The sequence below is a fragment of the Hydractinia symbiolongicarpus genome, chromosome 7, assembly GCF_029227915.1.
Source record: "Hydractinia symbiolongicarpus strain clone_291-10 chromosome 7, HSymV2.1, whole genome shotgun sequence".
NCBI classification, from domain to species: Eukaryota; Metazoa; Cnidaria; class Hydrozoa; order Anthoathecata; family Hydractiniidae; genus Hydractinia; species Hydractinia symbiolongicarpus.
The window spans coordinates 11389356-11406917 of record NC_079881.1 but is presented as its reverse complement, the minus strand read 5'-3'; the positions used below and the strand labels follow the sequence as shown (position 1 = coordinate 11406917).

The 17562-nt window shown below is 34.6% G+C and overlaps 2 protein-coding genes across 2 annotated transcripts; one reads left to right on the top strand and one right to left on the bottom strand.

Annotated features, from left to right (window-relative positions):
• On the bottom strand, window positions 1-1484 carry LOC130648849 (serine dehydratase-like). The gene has a single exon (XM_057454957.1). It carries the CDS (start codon window positions 1418-1420, stop codon window positions 458-460), a length of 963 nt encoding a protein of 320 aa, XP_057310940.1. The 5' UTR covers window positions 1421-1484; the 3' UTR covers window positions 1-457.
• On the top strand, window positions 1464-16782 carry LOC130648850 (phytanoyl-CoA dioxygenase domain-containing protein 1-like). The gene is made up of 11 exons (XM_057454958.1): window positions 1464-1609; window positions 10184-10324; window positions 10571-10646; window positions 10800-10847; window positions 11192-11247; window positions 11674-11736; window positions 11893-11914; window positions 13616-13741; window positions 14593-14709; window positions 15708-15834; window positions 16093-16782. The coding sequence occupies exons 1-11, from the start codon at window positions 1577-1579 to the stop codon at window positions 16136-16138; spliced, it is 855 nt and encodes a 284-aa protein (XP_057310941.1). The 5' UTR covers window positions 1464-1576; the 3' UTR covers window positions 16139-16782.
• The last annotated feature ends 780 nt before the right edge of the window (window positions 16783-17562 follow it).

Sequence of the window (17562 nt, the reverse complement as noted above, 5' to 3'; positions counted from 1 at the left end):
TTTAATCTAGGGTTAAAAAATTCATGAACTATCATATTCCGCAGATACTATTTTGTGAATTTTGCCAAAAAACAAGAATATTAGTACAAAATTTCATGTATTTTTTTAAGGTTGTTGTTAATTGTATATCATGTTTCGTTGGTTGATTGCTGATATTTTCTTTATAAAAATTGCACATTAATTCGAACTGCAGAAAATTTGAACATTCGTTATTTAGCACCATTGTGTTTACCTCCTTTGTTTTTAGTGTCAATTAAATTTTTTTGAAATTCGCGAAATAAAATCCATGCGAAATATTGAAATATAGGTGCTACCTCGAACATTATAGTCTAGCAAAGTTCAATAAGTCAATTTTTGTCTGTATTTAATTTCACGATTTTGCATAAATAAGTGGGTGCAAAATTACAAAAAATGAATTTTTTAATTGATTTACCCTATTAAAAATTGTGTTGCTTGATCAAATATCAAATTCCTGCTTCCACTTTACTAACTGTTCGATGTTTACGGAATGACCTCCACAAACTATTACAACAATACTCTCTAATTTTCTTAGTTGCTTTGTGTCAACAAGTTCAGTCAGTATATCTTCTTTATATAACACAGCAAGGGATGCACCACAAGCTGGTTCAACAAGCATTTTATGGTCCTCAGAGAACCTTAAACAAGCAGATACAGCGTCTTTATCACTTAATTTGACAGATATAATTTTACGTTGTGAATACCAACGAAAAGCTTCTTCAGCTACAGTTAAAGCTCCAAGAGACTTTGCAACACTTGTTATTTCAGAAAGTGCTATAATTTTTCCCGCAGAAATAGCAGCATTAAAACAGTCAGCTCCTTCTGTTTCACAAGCAATTATAGGTACATCTGACCATCCCACATGTTTAAGTCCTTCAGCAACTCCACATAATAATCCACCACCTCCAACACTTAATACAACAGCATCTGGTGGTGCCTTCATTTGTTCTTTCAATTCGTGAATAATTGTAGAATGACCCTTCCAAATTTCAGCATGATTAAATGGATGAACAAGTGCAGCACAATCCTCCTTCTTCTCTCCAACAAACCTTAATGCATATTCATTTGTGATGTCCCACACAGCACCTTTTTTAATGACAGAAGCTCCTTGCTGATTCAATTTCTGTATGACATGATCATTTGTAGTTTCAGGTACAAACACAGTTACTGGGAGTCCTAATTTCCGTCCTGTATAAGCAACTGCAAGACCAGCATTTCCTCCTGAAGAAGAAACCAAACAATGACAACCCCGTTCTTTTAACTTTTGGCAGTGAAAGCTTATACCTCGTGTCTTAAATGAGCCACTAGGTTGAGTGTTTTCAAGCTTAAGATATGCTGTGTACTTCCCATTAATGTTAAATGCCTCAATAAGAGGCGTTTTAACGTACAGAGTGTTTGCCATAAAACTTTATCCTCACTACGCCACTGCTCCAGCTACCATTTTGTTAAAAAATATGAGGCGCCAAACAGACAAAATCACAGAAAATAAGATTTAATCCACGCTAAACGGTTTCTACTCAATTCCAAGAATTTACAGACAAGTTCTTAGAAACAAGCCATGCCGCTGGTTACTACAGAAGTTATAGAACAAGTACGATTAAATATGATTAGGGATTTTTGCTTTTAAATCTCGTTAGCTTAGCTATATATATATATATGTTTTATTAATTGGCTAGAGCTATAGCTATAGCTAGCTAGAGCTAAGCTACCATCAAAAGTTTAAGGTGCTTAAATATCAGAGAGGAAAGGCTTTTATTCTGTTTCCTTCTAAAATATTGAGTGTTTTTTTTTAGTTTTTTGTGTGTTCTAAATTTTGACCCAAAAACCTTCTGCTATATTTTATAAAAATATTGCAATATTTGTGGCTAGCTATAGCTAGCTAACCCCCTGTATATCAACTTTAACATCAATAAAAATAAACTACTTTAATACTTTAATTTGATTAATTTTTGCAAAGAATTATTTTCACAAGGTCAAAAAAATGCATTTTGTGAAGATTAATTTTCCAAATTAATCACATGCCTAGGCACTATAAGTTTTTTTGTATAGAATTTTTTCACAAATATTCACCTATCCTTAAATACTTTTGCTCCTTCCCTTGCACGTCACTCCTTAGTCTTTGCACTACAATTTCTAGCCTATCCAAAAATTCTTTAATTTTATTGCAAAACTTGTCCTTTCCAGCTGACGTGGTTGGTTTTGTTCTTTTTGCAGCAACGGCTTTTCGGAAAACTTTAAAATCAGTCATTCTAAATAAAGGAAGCATAAGAATTGTCATAATATAGTAGAAACCGGTGTTTTAAAAAAAAAGGGTTTGACACTGTTAAGAAAGAATTTTCCGCAACTTCCATGGGTACTTTTTGCCGACGTACACAAGACAATGGGCAGGTTACTTGCGTCTCTATATAAAACAAATAGATGTTAGTAGAAAGATTAAAACCTGTAATAACAGCTGAAAAGGACAATAGGAAGCCAGTTCCTTTGTTATAAAAGATCTCATTCATTTGTACGATAGTACTATCTTTTAATTACTCACTTTACAAATTGCTATCCAAATTACAGTTTTGCCGTAAAAAAGAAGAATTTTTAAGTTATGATTAATACATGGTTTTCCATATAAAATGAGAGGAAAACTAAGAACAATTCTCGTTCTAAATGTTTGACCAATGAAATCCTTGCATGTTCTTAAGAAAAAGAAGGAATCTGACCCTTTATTCACCAAGCAACCTGGTGCTTACCCAAACTATGCATTTCAATACATTGTCATAAAATAGATTTACCTGGATTGTTCCTTTTTTGTTACCTCTTGCTTCTCAAGTTAATATTTTGAATTAGCTTCTCCGTGCGCATGTGTTGTAAACTTTACTACTGGGCTGGTTTCTATCACCTTGTTTTTACTTGCGCATGTGTTAATGTAGTCAAAATGCATTGTGGTATACTATGGCAGCTCTCGGCCAAGCGACAAATCGATTTTAAAAATTTAAAATAAAACGTTTTTAAAAACAGAAAAAAGGTAAAAGTAAAAGTATAATAAATTGAAATAAAAAAAATGAAAAAATAAAAAATGATTTAAAAGTAAAATGAATTAGTGACTCATAAATATATATTTATGAGTGTTTAAATGCACACATATATAGATCTTCTTCCTACAGTACTCTGGTTTGTATTGCCCATAGTTAGTTCACCATTTACCTATGTGCCTTTTCTGGTCAGCAGCATATTTTTTGGTCAGCAGTCTTGCTAGTATTTAAGCTGCAGTTGCCTCATGGTTTTCCTTTTCAGTTCTAGCAGTTTTTCTTATGCTTATGTCTGCTGCTTATTAATCCACTTAAATCTAATCAATCAATTTGCAATCAAACCAATCTTTGGCTAATTAAACATGTATTTATCACCTATATGGATGCTGTTATATTTTATCTCACCTACTCAAACGCCAGATGGCTCAGAAGATGAAGATTCAACTTCTCAAACCTTCCAATCTGCTGCAATGTCTGTCGCTCTTGAGGAATCGTCCACACTCAAAAAGAAACGTATCCCAAAATGTCCTGGCTGCAAGGCACTTCTGGCTCTACACGACTTTGGTATTCCCAGTCGTCACTGTCCAGGTCGTCGTTCTAGCGCTACCAACACTGTCACATCAGCTGCTTCAGCACTTTCCTCAACTATCGCTAATAACCCAATGTCTTCAATCCAAAGATCTTCGCCTCTGCAGTCTCACCTAAACAACCCAAACAAATCTTCTTCACCGTCTCAGCTAGCTGCTCTTCGTAATCAGCTGGCTGTCTTAGAACAGGAAGAGCTATCCCTAAGGGAAAGTTTACAAACAGAAGAGCAACACCTTCTCAATCAGATTGCTGCTCGACAATCAGAATTAGCTAGGCTTCGCTCAGCTTCTTCCAGAAATGATTGCCCAGCACAAATTTTAAGCACTTCCCCGTTGCAGCAAACTGTAAATCCAACCAATCGTGTCCAAGACAATCTCCGCCCTTCACCCCTTGACGTACAACCGCCATCTTGTTTTGCTTCCTTGCTTGCTCCGCAACAGTCCGCCAATTTGTTGACCAATCGAACTGTCTTGTCACAACAACAAACACGCTCCCTATCGGATGTTTTTCGCCAGCAAGAAGACCGTAGTTCAGAATTGTTTCTGCGCCCTGGCACTTTCTTCAAACACTGGAAATGGTAAGCCACTTCGTATAGTCGATTTTGTGTCTCGGCTTCGTCCTGTGGAGCAGGAGAAAGTTATTTCTACTGATCCTGGTTTACAAACTACGCTAATGTTGGCCATTGGAAATAAGAAGCCAAGACTGGAATCTCTTTCCATGGAACAATATAACATAGCTAATTTGAGAATTTTTTATGAATTATTGTCTTCTGCCAGATTGCCAACCTCGTCCGATTTACGTGACTATTTGTCTTATTCCATTAAGATCTTAGAGTTGGCTAGAAAGTACACCTGGGAGTCTGTGCTAAAGTATGACGATGAATATCGAATTCTTCAGCACACTTATGGCTATCCATGGAGCTTTGACAATAGCCATTTGCATGAAGTGATGCTTATACCTCGTTGGGCCTCCCCTCCTGTCTGTAACCCTTCCAGTACCTTAAGTAAGGGAAATTCAGGTTCACCTGCCTCAGGATCGTCTTCAGGGTTTCCTACACATACTTCTTCCGGTGTGGAAATCTGTCGTAATTTTAACCGCCAAAAAGGTTGCCAGAAAACAGAATGTAAATTCACCCACGTCTGCAACCGCAAAATTGGTAATCAGGCTTGTGGCAAACCTCATTCTGGACAAAACCACAATTCTGACAATTGACTACCCTCAGAATTTCGCACTCCTCTTAATGTTGACTTATGGACCAATGAACTGGCTGAAGACCCAGATCGTGACTTCCTCCTTAATGGAATTCACTGTGGTTTTCAGCTTCTTCCTAAGGACTCTGATTTATTGCCTGCCGAAATGAATAACTACTTTTCTGTTACCAGTCCTACAGCTCATATGAAAGTAGAAGCTACTCTGCTGGATGAACTTAAAACTGGTAACTATGTTCTTACTCAATGTAAACCTACCATTGTCAGTGCTCTTGGGGCTGTCCCCAAACCTGACTCTGACGAGTTACGCATTATACATGACTGTTCCATGCCAGTTGGAAAGGGTGTCAATACATACATTGATATTGAAAAACAAAAATTTCAAACTATCGATGATGCCTGTGCTATGATCAAACAGGGATATTTTATGGCCAAGGTTGATTTACGCCATGCATATCGGTCAGTACCTGTTCATCCATCAAACTATGCTGCGCTTGGTCTAAAATGGCGGTTTTCTGGAAGCACTCGATACTCATATCTTGTCGATACTCGACTTCCTTTTGGAGGTCGAAGTGTTCCTGGAATATTTCATCGCCTTACACAATCTGTTCGTCGTATGATGCTAACACGAGGTTTTCCTCTCGTTATTGTCTACCTAGATGATTTTCTTGTTATTGGCCGAACACAGACTGAATGTTATGAGGCCTATAACACACTCTGTAAATTACTTGTTGCACTAGGGTTTCAGCTTAGCCCTGCTAAGTTGGTCCCTCCATGCCAGCAACTTACTTTTCTTGGAATTCTGCTTGACACTGTGTCACTTACCCTTTCTCTTCCACCTGCTAAGGGGTCATCTACAAAATTCGTAGCAATTCGTATCAAAAAAATTCGTATATACTATACGAATTTTCTTTTGCCATACAGTAATTAAATTCGTATGAAATTTTTCTAAATTCGTATAAAATTCGTATGAGTTTTTAATTAAATTCGTATGAGTTTTAAATTAAATTCGTATGAGTTTTAAATTAAATTCGTATGAGTTTTAAATTAAATTCGTATAAGTTTTAAATTAAATTCGTATGAGTTAAATTCGTACGAGTTTAACAAAAAATTCGTATGAGATTTTAATTAGATGCGTATGGTTTTAAAAAAAAGAAAATCGTTTGACATTGTATTAAATTCGTATATGAGTTTCAAAATAAAATATTTTTTAGATCGCATTTTAAAAGTTTAAAAACGAAAAACGGCGATAGAAATGTTTTTTTAGATCGCATTTTTAAAAGTTGAAAAACGAAAAACGGCGATAGAAATGTTTTTTTAGATCGCATTTTTAAAAGTTTTAAAAACGAAAAACGGCGATAGAAATGTTTTTTTAGATTGCATGTTAAAAGTTGAAAAACGAAAAACGGCGATAGAAATGTTTTTTTAGATCGCATTTTTAAAAGTTGAAAAACGAAAAACGGCGATAGAAATGTTTTTTTAGATCGCATGTTAAAAGTTGAAAAACGAAAAACGGCGATAGAAATGTTTTTTTTAGATCGCATTTTTAAAAGTTTAAAAACGAAATATAATTCGTATGAAAATTCGTATAAAAGAGAATATAATTCGAATGACAATTCGTATGAAAGAGAATATAATTTGTATGAAAATTCGTATGAAAATCGTATAAAAGAGAATATAATTCGTATGACAATTCGTATGAAAATCGTATAAAATTCGTATTAGATTTTTTAAAAATCGTATAACTATTTAACACTATACGAATTGTATACGATTTTTATACGAATTAAAAGCAATTAAATTCGTATATATTCGTATAAAATATCATACGAAATTTGTAGACGACCCCTAAACTGGATGCATTGAGGGAAGTAGTGTCACATTTTTTAACCAAGCAGAGAGCCTCTAAGAAAGAGTTGCAACGTCTTGCTGGTCGCCTAAATTGGGCTTGTAAAGTCGTGTATGGTGGTAGAACGTTCTTGAGACGTGTCCTGGATCTGATGAACACCTTGTCTTCCTCTGCCTCGAAGTGTCGCTTGACGCTCGAATTTCACAGGGATATAGCTTGGTGGGATCAGTTCTTGGGTGTGTTTAATGGACAATGCGATTTCTATGACCAAAGACCTATTACCAGTCTGCAAACTGATGCTTGCTCTGACGCTGTTTTTTGAGAGTGATTGGTTCTATTCTCATCTAAGGGTAGACCATTCCCCTCTTGCCTCTTTGCATATTAATTTTAAGGAAGCCCTGTGTGTAGTTCTTTCTGCTATTCGCTGGGCTCCCACTTGGCAGAACAAAACTATCCATGTCTTCTGCGATAATACTGCTGCTGTTGCTATGCTTAATAAAGGAACTACCCATCACCCTGTTATGATGGACTATTTACGTCAGTTGTTTTGGTTATCGGCTACCTTCAATTTTCGTTTGAAGGCTTTCCATGTAGCTGGTGCTCAGAATGTCCTTGCTGACGACATATCACGTCTTCATTCAAGACAACACTTATTATCATTTTTGCACTTTTTGCAGCTCAACTTACTGACTTCAGTCTGTGATATGGTTGCCATCAATCATATGTCTGCCTATTCTTATTATTTTCTCATTGGTAAGTATACCATCTGTGGTAGCTAATTTTTGTATTCTCCTTCCTCTAGAGTTGCCCCCCTTCGTTTCGGAGTTGGTGCACGACGTTGTCCTTTTTCGGCAGGCCACCTATGCTGAGAATACAAAAAAGAGCTATCGCACGCATCGCAAGGCTTATGAATGTTTTTGTAGCCAGATGTCTTCGCCACTTGTGCCTGCCTCCACAGATTTTTTATGCCTATATATTGCCCATCTGGCTAGGTTTTTACTACCACAATCAGTTTGTATGTATCTAAATTTTGTTGGCCTTCTACATCTTGAGATGGGATATGCTAATCCTCTAATCCACAGTTTTAAAAGGTATGAAGCGTATGCTTTGTGTTCCGGCCAAGCCACGTCTTCCTATTACCACTGCTCTTCTTTTTGGTATTCGTTCTCGCCTTAACCTAAATTGTAGCTTTCATGCTTCATTTTGGGCTGTTTGTTTAGTTTCATTTTTTGGTCTGTTCCGTAAGTCACATTTATTACCGGCATCTTCTACGATATTTAATCCCCTCAAACAACTAGTTCGGTCTGATTTTACTTTTCATGATGACCATATTCTCGTTCTAGTTAGATGGAGTAAGACCATCCAACTGGGACAGCGCACAATTACTGTTCCACTGGTGGCTATTCCTTCTTCTCCTCTTTGTCCAGTTCGGGCTATTTTGCATGCTTTTTCTCTCACTCCAGGTGTTCTGCCTGATGCTCAAGCCTTTTGTTGGCGCAAATCCTCGATGCTACCCAACACTATATTGACATATCGGACTTTCATGTCCGTTATGAAAAAAGTGTTGACAGAGTTAGGGTGTTCTACCTCCCAATATGGTACCCACTCGTTTCGCCGTGGGGGGGGCACCTTTGCTTTAGAGGCAGGCGTTCCTCTGGATGTCATATCCTTATTGGGGGACTGGAAATCTGATAGTATGTTTCTTTACCTTCACATGCCCCTTGCTCAGCGGTTTTCTGCCCAACGACTTATGGCATCACACCTTGCATGACATCTTTTATTTTATTTTATTTTCTACTACTACTTTGGATTTGGACTCTATGTTTTCACATATTTTACGTTGTGAGCTATGCTATGTATATATATATTTTGTTCACGCTTATTAATATTATATAGAGATGTGTTATTACCTTGGCTTTGTTGTTGCTTATATTATATATGTGTTCTACTTTCATTTCATGCTTGTATATATTTTCAGCTATTACTATATATAAATGTTTTGTAACTTTTGTCCTATCTACAGCAATAGAACTGTACTCTACAATGATGAGTTTTTATGTGTGAGTTTAAGTGACTCATAAATATATATTTATGAGTGTTTAAATGCACACATATATAGATCTTCTTCCTACAGTACTCTGGTTTGTATTGCCCATAGTTAGTTCACCATTTACCTATGTGCCTTTTCTGGTCAGCAGCATATTTTTTGGTCAGCAGTCTTGCTAGTATTTAAGCTGCAGTTGCCTCATGGTTTTCCTTTTCAGTTCTAGCAGTTTTTCTTCCTCCTCCCTCCCTGCTGCTATTATATATACCTCTATGTTTTCACATATTTTACGTTGTGAGCTATGCTATGTATATATATATTTTGTTCACGCTTATTAATATTATATAGAGATGTGTTATTACCTTGGCTTTGTTGTTGCTTATATTATATATGTGTTCTACTTTCATTTCATGCTTGTATATATTTTCAGCTATTACTATATATAAATGTTTTGTAACTTTTGTCCTATCTACAGCAATAGAACTGTACTCTACAATGATGAGTTTTTATGTGTGAGTTTAAGTGACTCATAAATATATATTTATGAGTGTTTAAATGCACACATATATAGATCTTCTTCCTACAGTACTCTGGTTTGTATTGCCCATAGTTAGTTCACCATTTACCTATGTGCCTTTTCTGGTCAGCAGCATATTTTTTGGTCAGCAGTCTTGCTAGTATTTAAGCTGCAGTTGCCTCATGGTTTTCCTTTTCAGTTCTAGCAGTTTTTCTTCCTCCTCCCTCCCTGCTGCTATTATATATACCTCTATGTTTTCACATATTTTACGTTGTGAGCTATGCTATGTATATATATATTTTGTTCACGCTTATTAATATTATATAGAGATGTGTTTTACCTTGGCTTTGTTGTTGCTTATATTATATATGTGTTCTACTTTCATTTCATGCTTGTATATATTTTCAGCTATTACTATATATAAATGTTTTGTAACTTTTGTCCTATCTACAGCAATAGAACTGTACTCTACAATGATGAGTTTTTATGTGTGAGTTTAAATGAATTTAAATAAAAAGCAGTTCTCGGCCACCATACAGAACATACTGTCTACCTAGTTTAATTTTCTTTTTCCAAAAATCAAAGGGGAGAATTTTGGGCTTAGTTTACTAGGCTACCAAAAATTAAACAAGGACTGTTTTCAAAGAATATTGTCTATCATGCATAATGTTTTTAAGGCAATGCCACACAAGCAAAAAAAATTAATTAGATCATAAATTTTAATTTAATCCCGGGTTTTCATATATTGTATTGTCTTTGGTATTTTAAATTCAGAGACAGCTCAAGTAAGCAATTTTTAAAAATGAGTGTCTTCAAAGTTGTGTTATGTGTTATCTGTCAAGATTTACACCACCTTTTTGTGTTAGAATAATGTACTCTGTTATTCGGAGGTTAATCAATAATATGGGTATAATGGTTATGTGTTTATTATTATATTTTCAGTTTCAGAAAACTGGATATTCTGTACTGGAGAACCTTTTATCACCAGAAGAATGTGACCAGTTGCGATCAAAATCGAAGAAATGTATTGAAGACTTGGATATGCAAACTCACCCAAAAACAATTTTTTCAACTGAAAACCAGGTATAAGGATATTATTTTTATTTTTACAAACCCCCTTACATTGGTTTTTTTATGACAAAGTATGAATTTATTTTGTGATAGGATATTATACATACCAACAATGTGTTCATAAAAGATACTTGAAAAAAAAACCGTACAGTTGATTAACTATTATCTTTCAATCATTTAAATAATGCTTCTTTGATCGTAACACTCCTTTGATTTCCCACAACTAGAATTACCACTATCTTTTTCTATTTCTTTCAGAACAATGACAAGTATTTTATAGAAAGTCAAGATAAAATCAGATTTTTCTTCGAAGAAAATGTGTTTGATGACAAAGGTATACCATGATGGATTTGAAACTGAGGGTATTATCTTGACAAGATTTACTATGCTAATGACAACCAATGTTCAAATATATATAATATGTGCAATGATTTTTTTTAATGCATTTTTTGTTTGAGATATATATGTTCCGTCATTAATGTTTTAGGTAACTTAACCAGGGAAAAACAATTAGCTATCAACAAAATAGGACATGGTAAGTTAAACCAGCATTTATTCTAAATATTTTATAGGGTTTTAATATGGTGTTAGACTTCATGCTTCCATTTATTGCTCAGTAGAAAAGTTCTGCTAGAAGTTAACATGATAGTTATTTTGCTCTTTTATTTTCTTCACCCAGTTGATAATCTGTGCTAGTCAACCCACAGTACTGGTTTTTGCTTCCAACATTACTACCAACAGTTTTCATCTTCAACATTGGTAAACAAATAAAAGCATAATTGTGAAACAATATATTTCTGAAATGTAGATGGAATTAGGAATATCTGTCAACTGCATGTGTGATACTCACATGCATTGAATTATTATCATTTCTTCTAGGTTTACATTATGTTGATGATGATTATAAAAGCGTAACTCATCATGCTGTAGTACAGGTGATTGTTTTCTGATAAATAGCTGTTGTTGTCGCCACATAGTAGTTGTGGTGCTAGTTGTCTGTAGTTGTTGGTAGTTGTCGGTAGTGTTAGCTCATCTTTGTAGTTATGGTCGTTGTGTTTCATTCTGATTTTCGTTGTTTTATTTGTCGCTCTTTTAGTTGTTACCGTTGTTGCTGTTGTTGTAGATATGTAGTTATCATTGAAATGTTTATTATTATTTTTGTCATTGTCAACGTTGTGGTAGTTATTGTTGATTTTGTGTGGTTTTGTTGTTGTTGTTGTTGTTGTTGTTGTTATTATGCCCATTTTTGTTGTTATGGTTGTGTTTTATTGTGATTGTTGTTTTGTTCACCGTTTTCTTGTAGCGGTAGAAAAACAATAAAGAAACCGATATTAGCGAATCAAATACATATATATTTTTAGGAGTTCTTCAAGAAAGCCAACTTTAACCAACCTGTTATTGTTCAAAGTATGGTCATTTTTAAGGTGAGAGCATTTTTTGATGAAAGGACTAACTAGATTAAACTTTCACATTTTTATTGTGGGGCAGCATTTATTTCTCGATGGAAGGATAAGCTTGATTCAACATTTTTAGTCTGTAATTGTTACTTTTATTTAACTTTATATTCTTTAACATTTCAGCAACCGCAGATAGGTGGTGTAGGTGAGTTGTAATTATTGTTATCTTTTTTCAATTTAAAAAAGGATTCCTGCATTAAAAATTATACTTTCATATGTTGTGGAGAATAAAAGTCTTTTGAATTTTTTTTAAAATCTCTTTTCGTTTTTAAATTATTCAAGATTTTAAATTTCATAAAAAAGTTTATGAAAATGCTTATTTCTTAAACTACAAAACTTTACATATGCCAAGATATCATCAAGAGCATAAGACCATACTGCTTAAATGTTTTGATATTTTGTAAGTTTGCAAGATTTCAATTTCAAGTATTAATTTTGCTTCTATCGTATTACAACATCAATGATGATGTTATAAGGTCATCTCGAAATCTATTAAGCCTAACACCTTAAGGGAATTAATTTTCGCGGTTTTCGCGGATTTTTGCCAATAAAACGAAAATTTGTTCCCGCGAAAAGCCTTAATACCCCTGATCCGCGAAAATAAGTTCCCGCGAAATTTCCTAATTGGCCTAATCGACGAGATCGGCGAAAAGACAACAATGTATGTTTTTTTAATTATTTAAGATTTGTTTAACTTAATTAAGTACAATAATTTTCTATGGGATATTTTATTTTCTCTTCTGTCCGTTGTTTCAAAATAAATCTCGAATGTGTTTAGTTTTTGATGGTGGCTTATTCGCTTTGGGCATTTTGTTTTTCCTTTTATTACTAACACCCGCATCAGGGTCAACAGCGTCTGCATCTGCTCTTCCGATCTCCAAAATGCATTCAATGATTATTTCGTTTTTTGGTCCACAGTAAACTCTGTCGACAATTTCTTTATATCCAATGTTTCCTCACTGTCTCTGTCATAGAGGTCACGCGACAAGGTATTTCGAACCCCCTTGAAACAAAGGTGATATTTTTTGTAGCGTGTTGAAAAGCTACGTTGAGGATTCTTTGGATTATGAGAGAGGGATATACATCACCGATGCTGAGTATCTCGAAAGTGAATCAGATCACAAAGATGACGCTGGAAATGTATTTAATATTTAAAGATGACATGAAAAATATATAAGCTAATATACCTACAATTTATATACAATACAAAAAAAACATACTCACCGGAATAGTTTTTTTTTTATTCATTTTTTCTTTTATTCTTACTTTATATTTATCTGAAAATTGCAGGCCGCGAAAATAAGTTCCCGCGAAATTTCCATCAACACTTAATAAATATAGCGTTGTAATATGTAAACGCCTAAAACTAAACCTGACCCGATACACTTAAAGGGCGTTAACTGTGCAATTTTTGCAACCAATCTGTAAAAAGTTAGTGAATATTTGAAACATGACGGTAATAATGGCGTTAATTTAGTGTTTAGGTTATGGGAGGATTTAAAATAAGCACCATTCAATCGCTGTGATAACGGAATGTGAATCTTCTTCGATAGATCTTAAAATATTAGCACGCTGTGTATGAGGCCAGTATAAAGAGACCGTCCTTGCCAAATTTATTATTTTTAAACGGAAGATCATGATGATAAAATTAAGCCCAATGGCAACGTGAAATAATGTGAAATAACAAAATCAATAACAGCAAGTTCTGTCATAAAATTTAATTTGTGTGTTTCCATATTACTGCTTTTAACCATTGTTCTTTTGAAATTTTGAAAAAAACTTGATACATTCTTGAACGCGTCCCGCCCTCGTCTTTGTCCAGTATTCCTTCTTCTTATCTTCTTAGTTTTACCACACCAAGATGCAACTTTTTTAATGACGTCACCCTCAAAGGTTATGGGCGTTTGGATTGCTTTAGAAGATGCTGACCTCGAAAACGGTTGTTTATGGTTTATACCTGGGTCACACACACGTAAGCTACTTTAGGCTTTTTAAGTAAAATCGACACATTTTTCTTACTCGCTTTTACTTCTCAGTGTGATGTTTTGTTTATTTTGTGGTAACCGCTGCACGTTTTTCACAGAACATAACGTTTGGCGGGTTAATTTCAAACATATCGCTACATCTTGTCCATTTCTTAAGATAACATTTTAAGTAAATATACGAAGGTTTAAAATGGAAAGAAAATTATAGAGGGAAAACGATGTACAAAGTAAACCCGTGGAAAAATCCACTTGAGCCGAAGAACAATAAATGAGTTCCGTCATTTGGATTTTGATGACGTCAGCTATGACGCGTCGATATTCATTTTGGAAATTTTTTTACCTGTTGTTGTGAAAGGCTGATCGATAAATTGTAAAAGATCATGTACTTTTTACGAACGATTGAAAAGTTACCCGAAATTAAAATTTTTGCTAACGTCATCAACCCCTCTGTTTTGTTACGAGTGGATTTGGTTGAAAAATGAATGGGAAAATGACAATTTGGGGGTGGAGTAACTAAGGAATAGAAAACATGGCTATTTCTAAGAAAACCTTTGTGATATACTGTTTTAATTCGATTACAGTAAGTTATATGTTAGTGAATGAAGAGATTGGAAGTGGTGATGGGTGGGGAAGGGGTGTATAATTCGGTACTCTAGAGTAACTTGATAACCCTGACAATTTTGTGTTTATCTCCGCGAAATTTAATCTCAATGCAGTTGTGCTGCGCTTTGTTATTTAACGAGGTGATTCTTACGATACCTGGTTAGCCCTCAAAACGTGGATACTTTAATCATTACATAGGTGTTTGTTCACTGTTATTACTTTCCTACTTTTTCAGGTGCTATCACGAGAAAAATGATCCGAAACCCCGATAAAAACGGACCTATAACAATATTTACTAATCCACCGGACGAGTTTGACGATTCACAGTTTGTAGCTGTTCCAGTTAAAAAAGGTTAGTCCTTTTGTTGGTGTATTTATTTATTTATTCGCGAATATTTATACAGAATAAAAAACTTCAGTTTCTAAATACATATGTAGAAAATATTTTATAAAGAAACTGTTATCAGTGTTTGTCCTTTGTCGTGGTGCGAAGCCTATCCCCCTATTTAATTTCCTCCGTCCCTAGAATCCCAATTGTATATTCAAAACACCACGACAACTTTTATATGGAAAAATCTTGCATAGGATGAACAAGATCACAAACACGAAGTACTTAATAGTACTATGCAACCCATGCAAAAACCCATGCCCTTGAGCTGCTTAATTTGAACTCCGCTAATTCGAACATTTCGCAAATTCGAACAATTTTTTAGTCCCAAAGCTGCATTATGCTCGTTAATTCGAAAATTTGTGTATCGATAAATAAAAAAAACGTTTTCATTTTTATTCATTTTTTTTGCATCAATGGTGGCAAAATTTCTTTCAGTTTATTAATTAAATTGGCATTTCCAATAAAATGAAGTTTACAAGGAATTTGGAGGCCTTGCCCAAAACAACGTTAAAAAGATTTTTATAAAAAGTTGTAGTAAAGTTGTAATAAAGTTATAAAAAACCTTTAAGCGCTTATTAAAATTCTTGTTTTTTCTGAACTTCCAATAATCCGAACATTCGTTAATTCGAACAAATAACTTAGTCCCTTGCGTGTTCGAATTAACGGACGTCTACTGTACCTCGATTCTCTGCTAAACTGTTCGTTACAGTTCGTGTTGTGAGCACAAAGACTTGGCTAGGTGGTCATAATCCTTCTCTCGGAACTTAAGACACTTTTTGTAAAACTGATTACAAAGCCATTAGGGTATTTCGGGTAAATATGGTAACATTAAATCAATTGAAGGTTCTGACTTGAGCTATAACTAATCTCGCACTTATCTTAGTGTGAGATTTTCACGAATTACCTTATACGAAGAAGCAGCTGCAATTTTTACCATGAAATTATTATTATTTTTGCAGGCTCAGCTGTTATTATCCATGGCCATGTAGTCCATAAAAGTGAGAAAAATCTTTCAACCAGATCACGCGAAATCTACACTTATCACGTAGCAGAATCACATAACACGGAATGGTGCGCAGAGAATTGGTATGTAACTTTTACATTGTCCTGTTTAGATTATTTCATCAAAAATTCGGGAATATTAGCAACCTTGTTCCCAGGGCATTTTGCTTTCCTCGCTCTGTAATAACGGTTCTTAGACCAGAGGATCCGGAGGACGAAGTTGGGATGTAATTTTTACACCATTCGCCCTGGGTTCAACGCCTATTATTTTGTTTATGTGCGATTGTTAAAGCCTCACTTATTTGGTCATTGTATTCCTGATTGTTATCGACTTTGTTTTAGGTTGCAACCTTCTGGTTCATATCAATTTCCGAAATTGTACACTTAAATATTGAGATATATTTGCGGGATTATTTATTTTTTCTTCTATTTCGCTGCATTTTGTGAAAAAAACAACAAGTTTTTGGCCAGTAATTTGTTGCACATTTGAAAGACTTGTTTTGGTTTATCTTGAAAATTTTCAGTAAGACGGTATAAAAAAAGTTTTTAAAATAAAAATCTAAAGTAACCCCCAAATTTTACTTTGGGAAGAAATCTGTGCAAAATTTATTTTTGCACAGATTTTGGGTCCTATTCTTAAATTTCAGTTTTGGAAAATCGTACTTTTTAAAACAAAGCGCAAAAATATATACCGCGAAAATAGGCAAAAGCTGATCAATCGCATAAAATTTAATCAAATATTTTAAAGAATGTGGAATAATACCCGTTCTAATACAAAATGCAAAATTAAGATGAAAATTTCCTAAAAAAACCTTTAAAACGCAAACATTTCCTTTTCCAACTCCTTCTTCGCAACCGGCATCGATGTCAAAAAGGCAAAAGCTCCTGGGGACGAGGTTGTGCCCTAGGTTTGCAAAGAAGCCTGCCTGATCCCTAGTTTAAAAATATTTAATTCCGCAAAATAATTTTTATTTAGTACGTATAGATCTGTAATTATTTTTATATGTGAAAATATCTGTTGCTTGAAATTGGTTTAACTTGAATTGTCCCTTTATTTTTTTGCTACATTTTTCTGTAGAAATATCCAAGAACTGTCTGCAATAAGTAAGATCTTTCAAGTCCTTCCCCGTAGTTAACTTAGAAAGGAACTGCACGTTTTATAAACAACGCATGAGGCTTGGTTCACATGGATTTGGAAAGGTTACGTTTATGTGTTGGTTTGCTAAGATTTTGTTGGTGGTTTTAATAACTCTTGCGCTCTGTATATCAACTTCAGGCACCAGCTGCTTCGTGTTGCTTTCAAAAACGCGTGTACATGCAGTAGATTCATCATAAAAGAGAAATTGTATGGAGTAAAGAATTAAGACATTGTCTCAAGGCTTGTTAATTAAGGAGACAATTCAGTGTAAAAGATATCTCTTTCCACCTCTGAAGATGAATTAGGCTTTTTTCCTTCGCAAGGTAATTTACTTTTTTGTACCCATTTTCAAGGTTTTCTGTCCGTTAAACACAACAAAAGAAAAACTGCTGATATGAAACACGATCACTTGGTGGTACAGAATTTTTTTTATGTCATGAGCTGTACTTGAAAATGACATGGTTTAGGCACGTATTTGTTTTCAAAGCAACATCACAACAGAGTACCTCTTGCACATGTAGGTGGCCACCCAATTTTTTGCTGACTTACCTGCGCAATATTGACTTTTCTAAATAAACTTTTTACTAATAGTTGACACTTACAAAAGCAAACAAGAATTGACGCTCGATACAACAATTCACCGAGTTAAAAATTAGGGTGAGCGACCTGGAAAA

Coding starts and splice junctions, on each gene's coding strand:
- LOC130648849 (XM_057454957.1), bottom strand. CDS start 1,420: ATGGCAAACACTCTGTACGTTAAAACGCCTCTTATTGAGGCATTTAAC.
- LOC130648850 (XM_057454958.1), top strand. CDS start 1,577: ATGCCGCTGGTTACTACAGAAGTTATAGAACAA. Junction 13,742..14,592: donor TATACCTGGGTCACACACAC/GTAAGCTACTTT, acceptor CTACTTTTTCAG/GTGCTATCACGAGAAAAATG. Junction 14,710..15,707: donor AGCTGTTCCAGTTAAAAAAG/GTTAGTCCTTTT, acceptor TTATTTTTGCAG/GCTCAGCTGTTATTATCCAT.